General features: G+C 39.6%; 1 protein-coding gene and 1 long non-coding RNA gene across 2 annotated transcripts; one reads left to right on the top strand and one right to left on the bottom strand.

Annotated features, from left to right (window-relative positions):
- Positions 1 to 534: 534 nt before the first annotated feature.
- Positions 535 to 6,057, bottom strand: tmx1 (thioredoxin-related transmembrane protein 1). Its single transcript, XM_077560254.1, has 8 exons — positions 5,719 to 6,057; positions 4,660 to 4,775; positions 4,528 to 4,573; positions 4,149 to 4,277; positions 3,984 to 4,029; positions 3,445 to 3,546; positions 3,297 to 3,360; positions 535 to 2,075 (listed from the first exon to the last, which is right to left on the bottom strand). Exons 1-8 carry the CDS (start codon positions 5,970 to 5,972, stop codon positions 1,825 to 1,827), a joined length of 1,008 nt encoding a protein of 335 aa, XP_077416380.1. The 5' UTR covers positions 5,973 to 6,057; the 3' UTR covers positions 535 to 1,824.
- Positions 6,058 to 7,098: 1,041 nt separating this feature from the next.
- On the top strand, positions 7,099 to 10,330 carry LOC144061413 (uncharacterized). Its single transcript, XR_013296179.1, has 6 exons — positions 7,099 to 7,252; positions 8,000 to 8,177; positions 8,336 to 8,428; positions 8,508 to 8,612; positions 9,386 to 9,587; positions 9,791 to 10,330. It is a non-coding gene; the product is annotated as an uncharacterized LOC144061413 (long non-coding RNA).
- Positions 10,331 to 16,543: the final 6,213 nt, after the last annotated feature.

A 16,543-nucleotide genomic window follows, 5' to 3' on the forward strand; every position in this document is an offset into this window, starting at 1 on the left:
AGTTTTGACTTCTTTTGGTACCCATATTTACACCCAAAAATGATGCCATGCTAATATAGCTGACAGAGTAACTTCTTATACGCAGGGGAAAAGCACTGTCAGGGTCTTCAAGGTTCTGGAGGAGTTTTGCTTTAGTTGTATTTCCTGAGTAGTTTAGCTGTGTTTCTAATGCTCATGACGTTATAACGCTAAATAATGTAGTAACGTAACAACTGACCAGAGATTCCTCTCTGCCTGGGTGTCTTTTTAACACTCAAATTTGCTCAAATTATTTTGACATTTGTGAATTAATGCAACGTCAATGCTAATGATGCTATATGCTAATATAGCCAAAAACATAAATGGTTAAAATCCAGAGATGGTTCTACTTAGGCCTATTATTTAAAGGCCAGTGGTTTTACTTTGTTTTATATAACAGCACGCAATGTATTATTTTTTATTTTTTTACACTTAATGAAAATTACGCTATTGCTAATGATGCTCAATGATAATGTAGACAAAAGCATAATGGGTGATGACCAGAGGCAAAGAGAGTACAGTATTTTTTGCTTTATTTGACTTTTTTTTAACTTTATGAATAGGCTACCGCTGACATTGCTATCAATGCTAACTTGGCTTTACAGTTTCTATGGGGAAAATAGACTGCATGTTTTCTGTTCCACTGTAGAAAAATGTGAAATGTTTACAGGAGATTGGATTGTAAATCTGGAGTGACATTGGCTCTGATCCTAATGCTACATTGTGTGTGTAAACAGAGTGCAGCTCAGCACATTAGCGCCACTTCTCTCACGCACTAATGCAGTGATTCCCAACTACTGTGCTGCAACATAGTGTCATCGGGTGCGCTGTGGCAAATTCTAATTACCCTTGATTGGTCCGAAGATTTACTACAAACCATGTTTCATTGTTCATCTATCTATTCAATAATTACGACAGAACAATTAAATGCTCGTCCAATTGATTTCAGAAGGTACTATTAACATGTGTACACACCTGTTGCTAGTAAATTTCTTAATTGCAACATCATTATTTCAGTATTATATCTTTTTGGTGACATTTTTGTCTGGTGTCCTGTGAGAGTTTTCCATTATAAAAAAAGTGCCTTTGGGTAGGGATGCAAAGGTGCGGAAAATCTTGTACCATTTCCATGGGAATTTAATATGGGAAGTTTTGGAAATATTCCAAATGGAAAACATTCCATGGGAATTACGTGAACTAATTGGGAATTGAGGATAATTGAATGATGATAAAGTTTTGTTTCATCGTGTTTTTCAGCGGACACAACCAAGGTGATTTTTCACAATTCTGAAGCCTTCAAATTCTTTTTTTTTTTTTTTTACTCTTCTCTGTGGTGTCAAATTTACAATTCATTTTCGTAAAATTCAGAGACTATATTCAATTTTGAAAATTCCTTGTTTATTCCCAAATAGTTCTTTAAATTCCTGATACTTTCCATGGAAAGCTTCCGACTTAAAAAAATTCCTGGAATTTTGCATTCCTAACTGGGTTAGGTTGGGAAACACTGCACTCATGGGCCATCAAACACTGTTACAGGGACATACGACATCTATATACATAAAATGAAAACTTTATTTAAAAAGGAAAAAAAGAAAGGATGCATAGCTGAAAAAGAACACCGCAAACTTCCAACAGCTCCACAAACCTCCCAACGCTCAAGTTTTGTTCCCGGGTGAACCCGCCATGGCACCCAAAGAGGAAGAGGATGAGAGGGGGGGATGAGGAAGAGGCGCGTTGTAAACGTTGTTAGAAGCGTGAGGTTCCTCCCACTCCACAAGAGATGACATGACACTCCGCCCCGCCCCTCTAGGTGTCCTCCTCCTCTTCATCCTCATCTTCCTCGGTACGTCTGGCCACTGCCCTCTTCCTCGCGGCCTGTCCTTTGGGCTCGGGACGGCCCTCGGGGGAGGCCCTGCGGGGCCGCCGCGTCCTCCACGTCTCGTCGTCTTCCTCCTCCTCTTCCTCCTCTTCGTCGTCGTCCTCCTCGCCATCGGCCTCGTGCTCCTCCTCCTCCTGCTGCTGTTGGAGGAGCCAGGCCTGGTCCGCCGTTTGTTTCTCTGCGCGTTAGCAACAGTAGTGAGGCTTTGCATTGACGCTGCGCTTAAAGGCCGACCGAGTCGCGATGCTTCTCGCTATTTGACAGCTACGGGGAAAAAAGGTTTGTTACCTTAGCCGGCGGCCAGAGTCAAGGTCGGTGCCGTTTTGAAACAAGTGAGGTTTAAATTGGGATACGGTTTTACATATATGACAAAGTTACAATGGAAATAAAAAAAAAAGATTAAAGTGCTGGTTTTTTTGTGATAAAAAAAAAGGAGACAAGAAAAAAAATATAAACCAACTGAGAATGAACTTTATACGGGGCTAATCGGATTAACTTAAAATGGCGGCAGGTGCGCTGACCCCCCATTTAACATAAGAGTTTGAATTAGAATGGTAAATTCTGAACACAGCCACATTCCGTGTTATCGGAGCACATGCATAAGAAATGTGCAGACTTTTTATATCCACTGTAGCAATGTAATAAATCGGCATCTTTGAAAGGGAAATCAACCGTAAACATTTCTTGACTACAATATGTTATATGTGACCTCACTAGTCTAAACATGACATTCTGATTAATATTACATTTATGGAATACGAGTTATGCAGCAAAATCCAGCCATTTTTCTTTATCTCAGGGGCGGCCATTTTGCCACTTGCTGTCGATTGAAGAGGACATCACAGTTGCTCAGCACTCAGGCAACAACCAATCCCAACTCATCTGTTTTTAGAAGCCCTGCTGTGATTGGTTGACACCTGAGCAACTGTGACATCATTTTCACTGCCTTCTGATATTGATAAAAACTGCTGGATTTTGCTGCTTAACTCATATTCCACTAATGCAATATTAACAGAATATTGTATTGGCTGCATAGAACACGTTATTGTCAAGGATTTTTTTTGGGGGGGGGGGGGGTTGACTACCCCTTTAAAGGGGATGTATAAAGGATAATTGTTTACTACTTCCTCATTTATTTGAATGTAAAGTTCTAAGATGCAAAATGTAATTTACATCTAGCATTTCTGTCTATTGTTTTGATAACATGGCTTAAATGTAATAAAGTAACTTGTTGATTTTTAAAACATTTTTAGCACCGCTTTGCAATCAGGGCAACCTCATTATGAGTTTAAAAATATCTGGTCTTTACAAAAGAATACAACTAGTTAATAAAATATTTATCAAGCTTTCATGAGAGTATATTATCCTCTATAATGAGGATGAAAAGATGAAACCTTACTCTGATAGTAGTCCGGCGAGAATCGGCGCGATGGGAAGACAAAGTCTGCGATGAACACCAGCAGCTGAAAAACAAACAATACCAAATATTGTGTATGCTACTTTATAGAAGAAACAATTGAGGGAAAAAAAATCCCGTTTTTGCTTACCAGTCCCAGAGCGAGGCCAGAGAAGAGCGTGGCCAGCCCGAAGATGACATACGAGCCCCACACGGGAATGCCCAGTTGCTCTGTCATGTAGTTATGGCAACGCTGGAAGAAAATCAATAGTGCTATGTTAGCGTATGCTTTCATGTATGAGCAGTATGAAATTTGCTAGGCCTGTCAATCATGAGTAGACCCACAAAAAAATCTCAGGAAGCCACTCTAAAAAAGATACAGGAAGTCTGCCATTTTGTTTTGAAGCAAAAACAGTAATGTCATCCTGTAGATTTTTTTTCCCCAAGCCGCCAAAGTCAGTTTCACTTGGCAACGTAAGCTTTAGTAGATATGTTTATAGTGAGAAGACGCCATGTCTGGAATGACAGAGGAAGTCCACCATTTTGGTTTCAAGTGGCCTGTTTGGACCATTTTGCCCATTTTCATCCCAATTATCTCGTTTTAAGATTCTACTTTCTTCTTCTATTGTCTTCTCAGCTTGTATTCTCAAATGACTTGTCAAGAGCTTAACACGCATGTCCAATACTTGCCCGGATGAACATGGAGAGCTTGAAGAGAGCAGACATGGAGTTCATTCTGCAAAAGATGACACAAACAAGATATCATGTTAAAGGAGGTGTTATTTTTTTAAAACAGCAAAATTATAGAGGAAAGAAAGTCAGACAGAGAAAGAGAAAGTCAATGTTGCAACTCACAGAAAAGACGAGGGCGCGAACCAGGAGGAGACCGGCTCCACTGCACTCCACTTCTTCTCGTCCACGAAGCTGAGGAACTCGTCCTTGGTGCGCGCGCCCTGGTACTTTCGGAAAACGCCGTCTTTGCAACTGTAATGCACATTACATACGCTCCATTAAGCATTTGTTTGCTTGTTGACTTTTTTATTCATAGTTCAGTATGGTAGTACTAGTAACCCAATAAAGCATGAAATGGTATGGAAAATTTACTTTTTAATGTAAAACTATACCACTATGAAAACACCTTGGAACTGTTTTCAATTGTGAAAAAAAAATGCATAACAAGACTCCTTGAAGCATAAAGACAAAGATTGTAGTCAAACACCACAGGAGAACTTACTGGTAAATGGTCGGAAGCGACGTAATGATGAATCTCCCACTAAGCCCTTTCAAATGAGGAGGACAGAAAGATAAGACTCGTGAAGACGAAGAAAATGAAACCACCAAGTACTTTTTTGAGGGTGATCCCTACCTGGTTGCTCGGTCACATCCACCTTGGCAATGTTGACCCCCATGTCCTCACCCCAGTCAGCGAACTCCTTCCACACCGATTGTAGCTGCTGGCAGGCCGGACACCAGGGCGCATAGCTGCGGGGGCGTGAAAAATATTTTAAGTGTCGATAGCTAAACCTCAGGAAAGAGAGGCAGACATGCTAACCATTACTCCACAAGTAAAAAAAATAGACTGCTACGTTGTGTATATTATTAGCCATAAAGGTAGCACGGCTAACATAGCTTAACAAGATAACTTACAAGAACAATTGTGCCTTCAAATGAATTTTCCCCCGCAAATTTTTATCCCCAATTATGGTCATAACATGGACATGTACCAACAACTTTTGTGTCTGGGGTAGAAAGTTTGTGTGTGTCGCGAGGGAAAAAGGTGACCCAATGATGAGCACCATGCAAAAATAATTGCTCACGGCACATTAGTCACTGTGACCCTTGACGTTTCTTTCCGTGAAAACCTTTTTTCTGCACTTTTTGGCCAGAAAGCAATATTTTTGGTTACTGATTTACTAAACAACAGGAGAAAAAAAAAGGTGCAAATAAACTTATTGTTTTGTTGCTTAGAGAGGAAAATGTATTCTTAAATTCGGTGCATGCATTATCACAGAATCCTTGGGTCTTCAATTGCTTTAAAACGAGTAGCAAAATGGGGAACTGTGCTTTTTAAAAGCTTGACAGCTAATGACTGAACATTTAATTACAACCGTTTCATCGACTGTCAATGACATGCAGACAAATACTTCCAACGCGTGTAAAACCAGCGTAGGGATTCGAAACCCGAACCTCAAAACTGAGGTACAGTATACTGCTAGCTTGTGCATGTGATTAGCCGGCTAGTTGGCGAAGTTAACGTAACCTAACAAGACAACTACCAAACACTCTACCATGACGTTACATTAGCAGTGACAACGATAGCTTAAATGAACAATTGCGCCCGTAAATGACAAAAACTTAAGACTGGAAAATGCCCTCCAATGTCCGCTCCATGTGGCTAGCTGACTGATTTAGCTAAGCTACTGACAATTCAATCATCCACTCTCCGGTCAGGATGTCCTCCCAGTTGCCGTCGGTGACTTCCCGGAGGCTCTCCTGCTTGGCCCCGGTAACCGACAAGGACGCAAGGCACACTGTTAGCAGGAGATAGCATATCGGCGAGGGATGTTTTGGACGAGGACTCGAAGGAAACATGGTGGCGCTCTCGCCCGCTAAGCTAGCCAGGAATTGACAACCGTAATGGTGCGTTTGCGAACAAATCCGCCCAATTCGTTTTATCATGTTTGGATCAGATTGGGTTCATTAACTTGAAAATGACACGTTGAAAACCTTGAAGTAGACAATCTTTGACGTTTACAGGCTTTAATTCACCATTATTGGTGGTCGTGTCAAGTTCGTCATATCAGAGTCGTTTACTGCCAGTTCAAAAGCGCCAGGTTGACACACGATAGAAGACGCTGATCATAGAGCGATAAGATCAAAGGTGCACATAATAAACCAAACCAAAGGGTTTTGTTACACTCCGAATGACAATTAATCAGCGTTATCACACAACTATTTTCATTTGGAGCAGGCGAACTTTTAACTCGTTTTTCCTGAATAACGTGAACGCACCATTGCTCTACAGCGCACTTACAGACAGTTTAGTACGTCATTAAAACTGCGGTTGTAATTTTATTTTAAATGCATTTTATTATACATACAGTCAAATGTTAAAAAAAAGAAGAAAAAAGGGAAAAAAGTGTCTAAGCTTTGTGGTTTAAGTCCAAACAAACATCAGTCAAATCTATCAATATTTCATGAAAGATGTTAAATATTTACTGACACTAACATGCAGACGATATGTATATGAGTTTTTGTTTTGTTTTTTTGCACCAAGCTTGGTTTCATGGGCGCCACAATCTTAGAAATGGGAGCTTGACACTGTTGCACTGATGACCAGAATTAACCTTTACTCCATTATTTTATTATTATTATTTGCAATTGATTGCAGTAGGTCAGTTTGTCTTTCTTGTTCAAGAATTGTGAGGGAAAAAAACACTGTTAAAATATGTCAACGCCCTGCTCACCTAATCAGTAACTCATGTAGAAGAATATGAATTATGCTTGATGCACATTAAATTGAGCTACCTTATACAGATTTTTTTTGTAAAGTTGTAGTCACCTTGTAGCTCTTAAGTTACTCTGACTTTTAAATGATCTTCTGCGACATCGTGACGTGAACTCTTGTTTATGTATTCAGGTCCATCTGTGCCCTTTCTTCGAGGTCACCCCCCCCCCCCCCCCAATGCATTTTAATGGATCATTGTTTAAACTGCACCCTCGAGGTATAAAGTGAGAATAATAATGATGTGTGCAATGTCAAAATTAACTAGGCGCACCTTTGAGTTGCAACGTGAAGTGCGTCACAAAGCAAACGATAAAAACGACACAAACTCACCACCGCTCGAACGCTTTGAGCGAAAGGGCGAAAGGTATGTGGAAGTCGAGCTTCAGAATCACACATACCCGATTGCTTACTGTTGACTTGGAAAATGCCAAGTAATTCTCAGAAATATCTGGTAAGCTATCAAACTGTTGTGTGCGCACATGTGAAATTAACTGATACTGTAATCCATCTGCAAAAATGACGTAATTTTTGCATTCATGCATGTGAGAGTTTTTGCTATTAACTCGGCCAATATTTGTTTGGGAGTTACATATGTTGATTCTGACATATATTAAACAAGAATTTGTCTTGTAAAAGCGTATATATATATAGTATATAGCATATATAAAAACGAATACTGTATATTGATGCTACAGTAACGGAGGAATGAGTTTTGTTTTAAAAGCGCTAAAGGGGAAGTAAAAAAATGTCTACAATTTGGTAGATACGACATTCAGATTGTGTTTCTGGTGTATAAATTAGAAAAATCCACCTGCTTTTATCCATCTCGGGGGCAGCCATTTTGTCACTTGCTGTTGACTTAAAATAAGCACTTTGACGTCAATTTCAGTCAAACAGTCTGTGGCAAAATGGTCGCCCCCTAAATTAGAAAATAAAAGCTGTGGATTTTGTTGCATAATCATATTCCATAAACACAATATTAATCAGAATACCGTGTTTAGATTAGTGTGGGTGCATAAAACATATTGGTGAAAAGAAAAGTTGTGATTTTTTTTTAACAACATCCTTTCTTCCTGTACCATTAGAGGGAGCCCACGCACCACACTTTAAAAATCGCTATCCAAGCATGACGCTGTCTGAGTTCAATTTGATTCCACATGAAAACCAAAATCCTTGTAAACCACTTTTCTCTTCTCAGGACAGAAATGCTGATTTTACTGCTAAGCAGATCCGGCAATGGGCTTTCTGCATAGTTATCCTTGTGGGTATCGTGTTCATCTTTATCCTGGTGCCTATGGCTGTTATAGACAGAAATGAAAGAAGATTTCTTGAAGTGGCGCACCAGAGAAGTGTTTGTGCCAGTTGAGAAAGGAAAGGTAAGCCCCAACGTGCTGCCAGCATTGGTGGGAAGAAACCATGTGCCAACTAACCCAGAAAAGCCAATTAAGTTGTCCCCATTCAACATTCAACAATGACACTTAGCGCTAGCTGATGCTAATATAATGAAGTCAAACTCTGTTGGTTTCCGGTGAAGAAGCGAAGGAGCATCTCTGTTGGTTTGAACTTCAAAGAACAACTGGTGATGGGGATCGTCAAGAAGATGGCCGCTTGTGGAAAGCTCGAGGCTGTGAGTGGTCGCTGACCGAAAAGGCATTACGCCATGACGATGCTAACTGTCTTTTTGCCTTTCAATGAAAAAACAAAAGGTCCCTGTCGACAAGGCCGATGAGTCGAATTCAATTGGTCTCATTGGCACCCTATCAACTGCTACCATCATATGCTGGCGCACACTCGATATGAAACCTCAAGGGGTGAGTTTATCATTTCATCTAGTGGCAGAAAAAGGACCTAAACACAAATCAATATTTAACTTGAGCTCAATTTTTAGTTTTTATTAAATTAATGTATCAAAGCCAAAAAAGGTTTATGTAAAGAGTGTGAATTTTTTTTATTGCACTTTTAAAACAGATGTAAAATTTGCGATTAATCGTGAGTTAACTACTGAAGTCATGCAATTAACTCATTTCCTCCCAATAACGTATAAATACGGTCTTATTTTAAATATTAACATGGTCCCAAAAACAAATTTATACATTTTTTATACTAGAGCATACAGAAGGCTTTGATGCAGCCTCTGGACTGAAGAGAATGCAATGGCAATTATTACAAAAACAACCGCAGCTAGCAGCAGATTATAAGATATCAACCAGGGCCATGTTGCAAAAAGGCTTTTTTCCCCCAGTGTTTTAAACAGATTTGTGAATAATAATGAAACTTAGCTATATTCTAATGCTATTTGCTGCAAAACAGAAACGGATAGAAAGAAGAGACTCTAATCTTTCTTTTGGTAGGTTCCATGTTTTCATAGCAATAGAACACAATATGCAAAATCAGTCAAACAGCCGGGAGCGAAGGGGGTTGCTTCAGTGAAAATTGCTCAGTCATCATGGGACAAACTGTCAACAAATTACATTCTGTTGTTGCAGACTGCTTTCATCGGGGAGCTGGTTGGGGGTACGAGGCCACATGTTCCACAAAAGGAGGCTGTTAACCCTGATAACATGTTTGCGCTTTTGTCTTGCAGTTTTCACATCGACTTGTTGGGCAGTTACGGCGACATCCCTCTGCGCCTGAACCCTCAGTTCACCTCTGGAAAAATTTCCAAGATTGTTCGGACGGCCTACCTGTCTCACGCCTGGGGAATTGAGGAGCACCTGCTGCAAACCTCCTGGAGAATTGCGGAGAAGCTGCTGCAAACCTCCTTTGAAGCCGACGTCTACCTTGAGGTTAACATTGCCATTACGACAATATCAAATGTTTATTGGTGGGGAAGCACGTAGACTAGTCAGCTGCATAGGTCTGGGGTTCAAATCCTCACGTTCCAAAAGAATGTTAGCTTTATTTAAGACCAAAACAATTGTCACCTGAAAGTGTAAGTTTACTTGTTGAAAGATCCCTCAGCCACCATCTTGCGGTCTTTATTGTCCAGATAATCATCCAAAGTGGCGCTGACGCTTTCAACGTGGTTGTCAACGGCATCCAAATAGCGAGCTTCACTTACCGAGCCAAAATCACGACGATCACGCATGTGAAAGTGGATGGTGACTTCACGCTGATGGACGTCAGGCTGATGTGACGTCATCACAGCAACATCAGAAACACCCATTCCGGATCATGCATATATCATACATCTATCCACTTATTAAGGATGACAAGGATTTTACTTTATTCTAATTAGATCATTAAGATTAACTTCATTTTAACATGTCTCCTTTTTTTTTTACAAGATTAAATTGATTAAATTTAACTTTTAACCTGGATTTTTTTTTTTTTTTTTACAGGATTAACTTTTGTAAAATGACTTTTTTACACCAATGAAAATGATCATGGTTGCCACATACTGTGTGACATAATTATGTAAAATAAATTGTATACATTGAACACAAAAGTGAGATCGTGAATGAACAAGATTGATACTCAATTTTTTATGTACTTTCTTTATAGTTTAATAAACTGCATTATAAAAGTGTATGGTCTTTTACACTTAATCTCATGAGCATGTGTCTTACTATGTGCCACCATTTTTTTTTTTTTTACCCAGGAGTAGGCAAGAAATGGCCCAAAGTCACTTGGATTTTCAAGTATATCTGCAGAAATGTGAGGGGCATATACTAATTACATACTAAATGTAGAAAGTATATATATTTTTGGGACATGGCATAGGTGTGACAGCGACAATGACTCGACAAGGACCGAAAGAAAGCAGGGAACTAAATACACATAGTAACGAGACAACGAGAGACACCTGAACAAGACACACGTGGCTTTGGGAGCCGATTGGGTAACACCAGGGATCGGGACGAGACATTGACAAAGGGAGATACACAAGGTAAACATGACCCATAAACGAAATCAAAACACAGACCATGACACATGTAACATAATTGTGACAATTTGGCGCAATTCATGGGTAGAATCTAAGCCATAATTCAACTAAAATTAAGTTTTTTGGGGGGCACGTATAGAAGTTTCCTACTGTTCAAGCGCCAATTACATATACATTGTAGACATAAAAATTTGATGACTATTCATCATTCTAGATTGATTTCATTTTGTCCCCTTGATTGATAACAATGAATGCAGCATTAAAATCACGTATTCGTATCTACCACCAGAGGGTGCCAAACTACCAATTTTTTTTAAAGAATTTTGCGATGCCTTTATTTTGTGTGGGGTGAAGACTATTCAATAGACAATATGATTAACAAGCAAAATGATTGTAGAATTGTACATGCCTTTGCATGGATGTAAATGAAGCAAACAATGTTTTTTTTTTTTTGATGAGCACATGACATGTGTCAGGGTTTTAATAAGCGTGAACACATTTTGGCCATAATCATGCAGCGCCTACTTTGTAGGAAGAACGAGAGGAAATGTTTCTTTCCTGTTTTTGAATGTCCATCGTAACGTGGATTTGGATCTGGCACCACTTTTGACACTGGAAACAGCTGGAAAAACAAGTAACCTGCAGGCCGAGCAAACCCCATTTTTTTTTTCCTGAAGAGCACACAGTAAAAGTGTGGGCAGCCTGGATCGCAAGAGAGAAACGTGAGCAGGCGTAGGCTTCACACGTGCAGTGTCGCTCTTCATGTCTGTGCAACGCAACCCCCGCAGGGAATCTGCGCTGAAATTAATAGACTAATGGAGTTTTTTTTCATTATCCAAAATGGCCTGATAATTTTGCTCTAGTGCTGAGCAGGGAAATAAGCGTACCTAGCCCATTTTGGGGGCTGCTGAAGCACCTCTTAAGTAAATTCAAGTACCCCAAGATTTGACAGCTTTTAATATTGATCTACTTTAGCTCTTTATTTTTAGCAAGCTAGAGAAGTGTTCAACCCATAGAGAAACAATCTATCAACAAAAGTTCAGTAAGGGAAGTAATCCACATATTCCCTCCCACAACTTCGAGTGCGTGTGTGCGGTCACATGGAGTAGTTGGAGTGAGTATCTCTATCTTACTTAAAGAAGGCAAACAAACAAATGTATTAACTTTCATGACTCAATATTAATAACCGGGGCTAATTCCTGTTGCATTTAACCATAGGTCACTGTTTAGGTTGTTTGGTAAGTGTTATAGCTTCCTTTCCCCCCCAAGCTAGGATAAGAGTTAGCTGCTATGCTAAGCTAGTATAAGCGTTAGCTGCTATGCTAAGCTAGGATAAGAGTTAGCTGCCTTTTTTTCTTCTTCTAAGTAGGATATGATTAAGCTGACATTTTTCCCTTTTTGCTAGGAAACATTTTGAAGTTGTCAGACAGTACCACTGGCCTTTTTGAAATGAAATGAGAGAAGCACATTTTTGGGCAAGCTAATGTCTTAACATTAATAAGTCAAGGTCTAGTCTACTGACTAGCTAACTGCGAACCCAGAAGTGGAAATACATTATGTGGGTGGGAATGTGAATGGAAGCAAGACAAGTCAACAGCATTGTATGTAGAAGTAAAAAAATATATATATTCACATTAAATTAATAAACTATAGCCTACAGTATGAGTATACAGTATAAGGCGTATACTATAAGCTTATACTATAAGCCGTTGAGAAAGACTTATTATATTATTATATACAGAAGCATTGTAGATATGAAATATAGCGACAACAAATAAAAACAGTATTGATTATCTGCTTTGGAATGTCAATTATACACAAACATCATTTAAACAGCAGCCAGAATAGTCAGCAGCGGTATAGCTAGCAAAAAACAAAACAAAACAAAGAATAGTATAATCAGTTTAGAAGATTGCTGACTGAACTTTTGCTGGCAAACTAACTTCTTATCTGGTGTTATTCTTCTTCCTTTCCCCGAGGAGGGAATACTCCGCCACAGTGCCGGCTGTAAGAGAATCTTTCATTGTGCTCCATTTCTCTACACCTGTTCTGCTTTCACTGGGGCCCAAACAAAAGGAGCGCTTCCATGCAGCCTGCAGTAATAAGAGCTGACTCCATTAGGCGGGTGGGGGGTCCTCTCGGGGAGGTTGTGTGTGTGTGTGTGTGGTGCAAAGCAATAAACACACTTTGGCCTTGTTGGAGCCATTTTGCAACTGTGTTGTTGTTTGGTAGCACTCTAAAAGCAGATTGGTTTGCTTTTACCCAAGATGGGGTTCATTATTTTGACCCAGAGGATTGAATTGAAGACTATAACTGACAAATAATCCTCCAACCCAACTCCCAACACCCCCTAGGCATACATGGGAGGACAAAGGTTTACTAGGTAACCACTGATAGCTTTGCTTATTGACAAGTTACCCACCCCCAAGCTGAAGCAGCACCCCGGGGAGTCATGAGAGAGGCCAGACAAGTGAATCTCATCTCTGGACATCACAAAGCAAATAGTTTAGCCGACGGCATAGTCATGCTCGCCTATTCACAAATTTCCCGATTCATGTTTTTCTGTGTGGAACTAATAGACACTGTAGATGTTCAAGTAAGAATACTCTATTCTGCATTTTCTTGAATCGGAAAATTGGTTATACCGTAAAATATATGAGTGCATAGAATCAAACAACAACAACAAATTAATTGTACAGTACTTTAAAATGTATGGTCAGAAGCCATCTGCACTACCACTGCAGCTCTGCTTACCTTTTGACTTTGACGTGATTGTGGTTCTTTCACTCTGAAACTTCATCCAGCAGATCATTGGCTGAAAAACTCTGATTGACGGGGGTTATATTGTTAGCTAGCGCTGCCACCTGTTGGGTTTCCATCCACCCGTTTTTATTCAAAATTTCAAGAAATACCAAAATAAAACTGAATGGAAACGCTAGAAATTCCAAAAATTGGTAAAAAGTTTTTACGCTCAGAGGGGGTTGATTTTGAAGCGTATCGAAAAAAGGAAAATGCGAATTTTGCCGATGGAAACAGGTTTTGCAAATAAACGTGGGTAGTCGTGACCAAAAACATTAAAACGACAATTTTCCATAATGCGCATCCCCTTTAAAGCTCTCATTGTTTAACATCACCTTTAAAAAAAAAACTATATCACATACTTGAGCTGGAGGTAACACTCCTACTACATTCATACATCATATTCCGAGGCTGGCGTGTGCGTTGGTGTGGGTTCGAGAATGCTTCACGCCGCCCCCCCCCCGCTGTAATTAGGGCTTCCCACGTCTTCCGACGGTCCTTCCTGAAGCTCAGATTCCAGCACTAGTGTGAGTCATGACAGATTTGGACCATCTTAGACGTTGGCCATTGTTAGAATTCACCTTACGTAAGACAGTTTTCAGTTTTGGGCTGAATATGAGCAGCACAGGCCTAAAAACGGATGTGGCTTAAAAAAAAACTGACGAAAAGCTTATTACTTGATGATTTTTCATACCCTTGCTTTAAAGCAACATGTTGATTATGGCGCCGCCATATGGACAAAGTCAGTAACGTTATGCCAGAAGGAAGACCACGTTTCTCCTGAGGACAAGCGTCATTTTTTTTTAGCTTTCGACATTCAAATTGACTTCCGTCTTTGTGACGAATGGGTAAAGGGGGAAGTGAGTTTTTTGTGTGACAGTGTTCCTACCATCCTCCTCAAAGTTGTTTAGTGCCAGTAAAAATGATACAGACGCCCTCAGGCCATGTCAAAGGTACCATTCAACTAGTTTTAAGTCGATAATTCATCAGAAGAGTTATGATTTTTTTAAAATTAAGGTTGAAAACTTCCTTAGTGCTACATTAAGATATTAAAAATGATTTTGTTGGTGAAAGCTAAACTTGCCAACAAAAAAAATAAATCATTTCGAGTGTTGAAATGGTTTCTGGTTAATTTTGGACTTCTGAGTATGAAAATGACATCAGTTTTTGTGATATTGATAATTCTGCAAATGTATTAATTGATAATGTGCTTTTGACAGTTTACGAAATGCCCTTTAGTTGTATTTTTGCATTACAAAAATCTGTTGTAAAACCTGGAACCAATTTGGGGGAAAAACATGTCAACCCGTTGAAACGTTCCTGGCAACAAAATGTTTGTTGACTCGGATCACATTTGTTTCATTAAATCAGAAGCAATCCTTATTCTCGTTTCAAGAATCACAAGTGAAGCTATTAGCATCTCTTTTTTTTTTTTTTTTGCAAGCGCTAGCTGCTAGTCTGCCGCCACAGCCTCCAGATGGCTCGACAACGCCGATCTTAAAGACCTGACACGTACCGTTTGCGCTTATTGCGTAACACCTGACTTGACACAGCTAGCATTCACACATAATGAATAATTGAGCAATCATTTATTGGATGCTGTATTTCATCGAAACAAATCTGTTAAGTGCTATTTATTGAGATGGATAAAAATCAGAATAGGATAAAACAGCTTAATTAGTGCCACAAATATTACAGTCATACTTCTGTTTCCTTAAGCTAAGCTAAATAGCTATGAGCTGCATTTCGAATGTATTTTTGTCCATTTTTGTTTGCTTTTACGGCTCTTTTGAACATATTTGTTTATAGTTTTCTGCAGTGCTGCTGAGACTTTGCGAGGCCATCCGATGAACTCTCCCACGTCATTAGAAGCCAGACTGATGGCTCCAGATGTTGACCAGGATTCTCCCAACATCTGCTTTTCAGTTCTGTGATGCAGGTATGCCACTCTGCCCTTAAAATACTTGCCTGGAGACTGTTTATTAAATATACATTGCATTTGAGAAAGAAAGGTGAACCAAAGCCATTTCCTGGATTAGATAAGGTACTGAAAGTGCATTAATTTAGACTTGATCAGCACTAGTGCTGTCACTATCACATATTTTTTAAGTTAATCTATCGATTATTCAATCGACTAATCGGATTCTTTTTAATTTTGCAGTAAATGTATTACAAAAATATTTTCCCCCCTGATTAGTGTTTATGAACCAGTGATTGTTACCAGTCGGTCATTGTTTTCCAAAGTAATAACAAATGTTTGCAAATGTCTTATTTTGATTAAATACAGAAGATAATCAGTCCTCTTTCATGAATAACCACAGAAATCAGTAAACAACTACTGTTGATATGCTGAAAATTTTAAATTAAAATATGTCTCCAAGCGATTATTTGATTAATAGAATATTTGTCGATTAATCTGATAATCAGTTACTTGTCGATTAATCGATTAATTTTCATTTAAAGTGGGGTTCATTCATCCTAAACAGAGGATTTGCGGCTGTCTATTTGAGGAAATGCGGTAAATTCAATACACGTCCGCCCTGCATGAAACAAGCGGAAAATCACGAGAAATGCGGAATGCTTTGACGCGGCGCACTTCTTCACGCCACTCGACGCCCACGCCGCTCTGGTGAAGCCTCCAGATGACCGGCATCCGTCAGCTGTCGCATGGATAAATGTGGAGCACGCAGATTGGAGAGAGTGGAAAGGGCGCAGCAATCGCTTGTGTACTTGTCAGTGCTGGCAGAGTGGTAACCATAGCAACAGCCACCCCGGTCAGTTGGATCAACAGAGAATGAGAAACCAAATTAGTAGAAAGGGAAAACATTTCCTTTTATCGCACAAGGAGGCTTGGAGGCGGTCAAAAAAAAAATCAACTCCGATTTCAAAATATTAGTAGTCAAGTGTCTCGTTTCCTCACTTCCTTGGTCTACTATACTTTTCATCCCCGTGCTCGTCGATCACTCACTTCCTCGTCACTTCCAGGCCTACCGCACGTTTCATCACTTTCCTTATCGAGCACTCGCTTCCTTGTTTCTAAGGATGCAAATGTTTCTA

The sequence above is a fragment of the Vanacampus margaritifer genome, chromosome 1, assembly GCF_051991255.1.
Source record: "Vanacampus margaritifer isolate UIUO_Vmar chromosome 1, RoL_Vmar_1.0, whole genome shotgun sequence".
NCBI classification, from domain to species: domain Eukaryota; kingdom Metazoa; phylum Chordata; class Actinopteri; order Syngnathiformes; family Syngnathidae; genus Vanacampus; species Vanacampus margaritifer.